This window comes from Lactuca saligna, chromosome 5 (genome assembly GCF_052625555.1).
Source record: "Lactuca saligna cultivar CGN05327 chromosome 5, ASM5262555v1, whole genome shotgun sequence".
Lineage (NCBI taxonomy): Eukaryota > Viridiplantae > Streptophyta > Magnoliopsida > Asterales > Asteraceae > Lactuca > Lactuca saligna.
In genome coordinates, this window is record NC_136421.1 from 230,422,282 (window position 1) to 230,429,513 (window position 7,232).

Below are 7,232 nucleotides of genomic sequence, written 5' to 3' on the forward strand. Positions count from 1 at the left end.
ATCCATTTAAGTCAACAAGGTTTTATTCTTCTTTTTCATCCGTTAAAATTATTCAAGGATTTGGAATTGTATCAAGGGAAGGTGCTTGGTTGTAGCGTTGTTCTTCCTGTAGGAGTAGCAGATTGTCTGATCCAATTCGGGGAGTGGATATCGTTGGCCATTTGGTACTGGAATCTTAGCTCGTGTAAGCCCAAGAGGATAGTAGTGGGGTAGTAAGGACGCTAGATGGTTTGGAAATCTATCGATTATGTGGTTGGCAGAGTGCAGTTGAATCCAAGTAGGGGAGAACTTTTTGGACCAACGATTGCACAAGGAACGAGGATTCAAGTTATATTATCGAATATGAGGCACATCAGTAGTGGCGCATGGCGGATAAGTGATTAGGTTTAGGTTGAGGGTTGTGTTAGAGCCTTTCTTCCTGTTCTAGTGTGATAAAGGATTTAGGGTTTGAAGCATGGCCCGGACACCTAATTAGAGTATAGTCTGATGAGGTTTCAACTCATGATTGATTCTGGTTTGGTATGGTATGTGGATGGAAAGACCAAGGACTGGGTCAATGGATGTTATGGAAGTGTTGTAAGACTACGAGGTAACCGTAGCATTCACAAGGTGGATAGGTTGTGTGGAAGTGTTGTAACTCTATGCTGTGAATTTTAGCATACACCAGAATGAGTGACATCCGTAGGTGAGGCCCGGTTGGCTATGATAGTATGGGTGAAACCTATGAGCAACGCCCAGTTGGTTAGGTTAACTTGGTTAAGCATACCATTAACACATTCGAGAATATGTATTATGCAGGAAGTGATGGTTGTAAGCCTCCGGACTAGCAATAGAATGATGGAGAGATCTGGGTGATCTGCGAGCTTGTGTGTCCTAGCGGATTAGATGGTATCACGGTTAATCATGAAGAAGTAAGTGCTTGAATCTTGAGGGTGGAACCCGATAGTAATTGTCTTAGTTAAGGTGTTGGATCATGATTAGAGTTGGAAGACTATATGATCAACAGATTGAATACATTTGGTAATTGGTCTAGGGTAGCCTTTACCAATTAGACTATTGAGTAGAGTCTCTTGATGCGACCAAGCGCGGGGTTGTCAGTCTCAGTGGAAGGTTGGGGATTCTGGATCCCAATTTAGTAGAAGGTCACCATGGAATCAGAAGGTCTCGGATAGAATGAATATATGAATCTTTGGTTATCGGGATGTGAGTTATATACTGGTTTGGCTCTTAGGGGTGAGGCTCACGTTGGGAGTCTCCCTTGTTTTCAAATGAAAGGTTTTCAGCAGCAATGAATGGTCTGGGATTCTGTTCTTCGGTTATCAGCAAGAAAATTCACGGTTGGAAATCGGACTTAGAATGAAGAAGTTATGGCCTTTGGAAGATTGGCTATTCTTGACCCTAGCCGAGTACGATAGGAGTACGTCGGGCGTACTAGCTCGATATCCGGATCGCAGAGGCTTCGACATATGTTGGGCGTATGTACGGACTTGTTTAAGTTAGGCATCAGGCCCACCTGATTGTAGCAGGTTATTTTTTGGGCTTAATGCCATGCTAAGGGTTCTTAGACCATATTAGGCCTTAGAGGCCTTGTAGTTTTTTTATGGATTTAGGCTTAGGGGGAGGGAGGCCCATTGAGGCAGTGGTAAATGAACCCTTTTTGCCTTAAGTCAAGAATTAGGGTTTTGGACTTGAATTCGAGATCATCACTCTAGAAGAAGAAGAGCAATCATAGGAGAAAAAGAAGTCATTCGTTCATGATAAAACTCTAAATCGATTTTTAAATGAGGAATATATTATTTATTGTTTTGTCAATAATTATTATGTCATGTCATAATAGTTACTTAGATGATGTTTTTTGAACATACCAAACTTGGATGATGTTTTTTGAATGATTTTGAAACATAGTTACCTTTTTGAGTCATTTCCTCTTGTTTTTTCCCTTACTTATTTTTTTACCGGTAATTACTAGTTACCACAACGTCAAATTTGAACAAAGAATGTAATTCTTTGGTGTTTTTTTATAGAAATACTTTACTTGGGTGATGTTTTTTGGACACACCAAACTTGAATGATATTTTTTGAACGATTTTGAAACATAATTATCCATCTAAGTCATCTTTCTGTATAATTATGTATTTCACACCATGTCACAGTTTAACACCATTTGGCACTTGTGTCCATTCCAAATATACCAAGAATCACTAAAAAACAATATAATATTAAATCGTGTTTGATGTTGAAGTGAACAAACAAGGAGCACCAAAAAGAATGAGGCACAAGCCAATCGAAATATAATTGCTCCTAACGTTGGTTTTTGAAATAAAAATACATAAACGTACTCATAATAAACACCCAACAAAGATTCGTAAAGTTAACATCAATTGTGTGTGTTGTATCTGTCAGTAAAAGATTCTTCAATAGGAAGTTACGAGTGATGAGTACAATTAGGATTTAGGACCATACTTTTGAGCCATGGCATCAATCCAAGCTTTCATGTCCGCCAAAACAAGATCCGCAGCCTCATCAGGCTCCCCATTGATCAACGAATGATACATTCCTTCATACAGCTTCAACGTCTTGTCTTCTTCAGCAGTGACAGCTTTCTCATACAACATCTCTGAACCAGTATGGCACGCCAACCCATCCGCAGTGCCATGAGCTGTAAAAAATGGAACCTTAACCTTCTCGAAGTTGTTCTGTACATAATTCGTCACCCTCACCACCTCTCTCATCGTCCCCACCCTCGGTTTTCCGGCATATCGTTTCGGGTTCACCACCAGTATCTTCAGTTTCTCCAAATCCTTCACCGCCTTCACCGCCATCTGAGCCGTTGGCATCGCCGCCCATGTATCCGCCAATCCGAAAAGTAGTCCGTACATCGTTATATGTAGCTTCAATCGCAAAACAACGAAAGTTGTAATCAATTGGATGATTGATTTGTTCAAATTATTGTTAGAATCGAAGCAATTTGGTGAGTTTGACTTTTTTTAGATCGGTAAAGAAATCGGAAATTTGCCCAAATTCAAACAATAAATCAAGTGCAGATTTGGGATCAGAGGCAAATCGGAGGTTGTAAATTCTGGGAAAAGAATTTCATATTTGAAATTACCTTGGAGGGAATCATGCCTTCCGGTAGGACGAATAACGGAGACAAGAAGATCAAGCCGGACCATATGTCGGGATCAGATTGGAAGTACATAAGCATTGTGATCATTCCGCCCATTGACTCCCCCAAAAGGAACGCCGGTAGATTACAGTACTGTTCGCTCCGGCGAACACTAACGAAGTATGATAGTGAAGTTGCAGCTGCTTTATCCATGTCTCCGATGTATCCATGGAGTCCGTCGGAGTGGCCGTGACCAAGGAGGTCGGCGGCGAAGACGGCGTATCCCCATTTGGCGTATGCGATACAGATATTTTGGAAAACCCAGCTGGTGTCGGATGTGTAGCCGTGGGTCATGAAGACGGCGGCCTTAGCTGGTTGGTCTAATGGCAGCCATGATTGAGTGAAGATCTTGCCGTTAGGGGTTTCGAAATAGGATTTGGAGTTACTGACGCGATGGGATTTGTAGTATTCTTCCTCAGGCGTTTCCCCCCAGAAGAACGGTGGTGGCGGTGGTAGTTGTGGAAGGCCCGGCGGTGGAGGCATAGTTGGTGGCGGTCGTCGTGGAGGATAAAAGCTCGAATTCGTGGAATATTAGTTGACGCTTTAATCTATGAAAAAGGTTATATTATAAACCATTTTCTTAACTCCTTGAACTTCAATGGCGATTATTTTAACAAAATGGTTGATGGAATTGTCGATTTAAACAAAATATTAACAACAATATCATGAAACTAAAAATTACACATTTTTTTTTAGGTTTTTCTTTAATATAACCACTTTTTTTTTAAATAACCGTTTGGTTTGGAATTGGTCCTTTTGGAAAGGAAAACCGGCTCATGCCTAACATTATAGCCCATTGGTATATATGGGTCTTACATATAAAAAATTCAGAATACGATTTCCGAATTAGCAGATCCGAAACACGATCTACCCGTATTTCAGACCAAATTTCCAGCATGGATTCATCAAACCAATTAAGTTTTACACTTTAAGTTATTTGCATTTGATTTTTTGAAACGATTTATGTATTCCGGAATGGTCCGGACGACGAGTAACAACTCCGAAATATCCAAATTATCTTTTTTTTTTATCTTTTCTTATTGTACATGTATGAATGTTATGTAAATACTTTTTAATATGTTTCTGATCGATTGTTTTAGTCTGGAATTACATATTGTAGGGGTTCCAGAATTGTAATGTAGGTCCGAAACACGATGAACGTTGTCCAGAACTTGATGATCTATTCCGGAACGATGATCCGAAATACATATAATATACATTTTTTCTCTAAGTGTTAGGATATGATTTATGATTTATAATTTACTTTTGATAACTTTTAGAGTTCTCGGTCTAGGACCGAAAACACCATGTTCTCGGTGGTGTTTGGACCGAAATCACATGGTGATTTCGGTAGGCTTAATGAGGTTTTCGGTTGGGTTTTGGGCTAAGCCTTTGTAATTAGGTATATATATATATATATATATATATATATATATATATATATATATATATATATATATATATATATATATATATATTCTTGTTTCAGCCGTGTAAAGGGTTGGTTATTCTAAGGAATTGAGATCGAGAAAGAGAGAACCGGGAGCAAATTCAGAATCTTATGTACTAAACTATTATCAATATAGTGTGCATTGAAGATTGATAATTGTGTTCTTAATTCATAATAACTATTTTTGGGTTAACCATTGGATTGGGATTCCACACCAATTCTAGTGATTTCGATTGATATTGGGTTTTACAGTTGGTATCAGAACAAGGTTTGGTATCAATCGAATTGGCCTAAATATTAAACGTTTCTTGGAATTTTCTGGTGTTTTTGAGTTAATTTTTGACGAAAATTATTGATGTTGTTCTTCGTGTTCTTCACTACATTAGAGTTTTTTTTTTTCGAGATTGGTTTTGATTGATTACAAATTTTGTCTTTTTGGGCATCTTCGGTTAGGTTTAGAAGTCATTTTGGCAGCAATCTTCAGTTATTGGTTAGGGTTTGAGAGTTTTTGGCGGCCAGCAAATCATCTTCAGTTACGGTTTTACAATTTCTCGGCCAGCTCCTCGTACATACCTTCGGAGCTCTCGGTCTCAGCCTCGGTGTTCTCGGCACAGCTAAGATTCTCGGTTAGGTCAGCTTCACTTCTCGGTACTTTTGGGTCTACATCTTCGATCAAGGTCTTCGGTCAGCGTATGTAGTCTGCTCTTTTTGCTTCGCATCCTCGGTTAGCTTCTCGGTTATAGAGATTTCTACTAAGATTTTTGGTCGAGAAACCTCGATCTCGGTCAAGTTTTTCTTCGGACAACAACAAAAAAAAATGACCTTCAAGGTTCTCGGTCAACAAGGTATTGACTATTGGTGGTTTCGGTTAAAGGGCATTTATTTTCTTGGTTTTCGGTCAAAATCCATTTACACAATCAGATTTCTTCTGTTGGTAAATAATGAGTTCCTACAACAATACTGTAACACCCATATTAATCATGCCAATTTAAAACTTTTTAAATCATTCAAAAACCAATAACTATTACAAATGTGTTTTCAAAATGGTTTCATGACAGAGTACCCCAGAATCAAATCATAAAAATATAAGGAGGTGCACGATCACACATTCGCCTTCCCGTGATAATCAAAAGTACCTGAAACAAAATCAAAAACTGTAAGCCTAAAGCTTAGTGAGTTCCCCTAAAATACCAACGTTATGCAAACCATATCAATATCATATAAACAACATGCATAATGAGCCATCAGCCTGACTGGACCGCCTCGCAGGACCATCAATCTATCTGGACCGCTCTCCGTGCCATCGACACGTCTGAACCGCCTCTTAGGGCCTTCAGCCTATTCGGACCGCTCACCGTGCCTTCGACCTAACTAGTACGCCCAAATTGGGTCTGTAGTCTATCTGATCTGCTGTGACATCCCCATTTTTACGGCCAGAAAAGACCGATTTGTTTATGTTTTGTTTTATAAATCAGAGTATTCTTTTAAAGAAAACAGTTGCGGAATTTGTTCCCAAAACAAGATATGATAAATACTTATCAAAACATTTCTCGAAGAGAATGTATTTTCATTTAATAATAAAATCTCAGGGTGTCATGTTCCGATACAGACATATAAGCATAAACAGAACTTACATTTAATTACACAATTGATTTATATCTCCTTTAAATCTCTCTGTGAAATATGTCTTCGTATTAATACCTGTGATACAAAGAAAACTGAGTGTGTCAGGCTTGGGAGCCTGGTGAGCATATAGGGTTTTCATCCCACAGTGTTATATCATATATTTATAAATATAAAACATTCAAACTTGTACAATTTCACCATATAAAGGCAACTCTTATCCCACCCCATCGATCCTCACAACGACACGACCTAAACTCTCGTATCTAAAATTTTCCTCTTTACCTGATCCCTACTCACGGATCTAAAACTACCTGATCCATACTCACAGATCTAAAACTACGTGATCCATACTCACGGATCTAAAACTAACCTCCTGATCTGATCCATACTCCCGGATCAATAATTGTACCCAATCCATACTCCCGGAATAAGGACAATTAGCTATACCCTAATCCTGATCTGATCCATACTCCCGGATCAATAACTGTGCCCAATCCATACTCCCGGACTAGGGACAATTAACTATACCTTAATCCTGATCTGATCCATACTCCCGGATCAATAACTGTGCCTAATCCATACTCTCGGACTAGGGACAATTAACTTAGTCTTAATCCATACTCCCGGACTAATAACAAGTTTTATCTCTTTACCTAATCCATACTCCCGTATCTAAAACTAACCTCTTGGTCTAATCCATACTCGTTGAATAACTAGATCAATAACAACAACATCGGGGCATCTCATCTGTTTATCACACATCAACTATCTACCTATGTTCTACCCAGCATATTAGTAGATAAAAATATATATTTTTATACATAGTTTAAAACCTGTATAACATTCTCATTCAATACCTATTCCACATAACAGTTGAGGCACACCCACATAACACGTATTTCATAGAGAATAAATCAGATCTATGAGATAGAAGAAAGTGAATATACATTCACGCATATAACAACAAAATATACACATAACACGTATTTT

At 38.6% G+C, this 7,232-nt stretch overlaps 1 protein-coding gene across 1 annotated transcript; it reads right to left on the bottom strand.

Annotated features, from left to right (window-relative positions):
* Positions 1 to 2,198: 2,198 nt before the first annotated feature.
* Positions 2,199 to 3,777, bottom strand: LOC145045927 (caffeoylshikimate esterase-like). The gene is made up of 2 exons (XM_078994216.1): positions 3,110 to 3,777; positions 2,199 to 2,891 (listed from the first exon to the last, which is right to left on the bottom strand). The coding sequence occupies exons 1-2, from the start codon at positions 3,647 to 3,649 to the stop codon at positions 2,445 to 2,447; spliced, it is 987 nt and encodes a 328-aa protein (XP_078850342.1). The 5' UTR covers positions 3,650 to 3,777; the 3' UTR covers positions 2,199 to 2,444.
* Between the last annotated feature and the right edge of the window lie 3,455 nt (positions 3,778 to 7,232).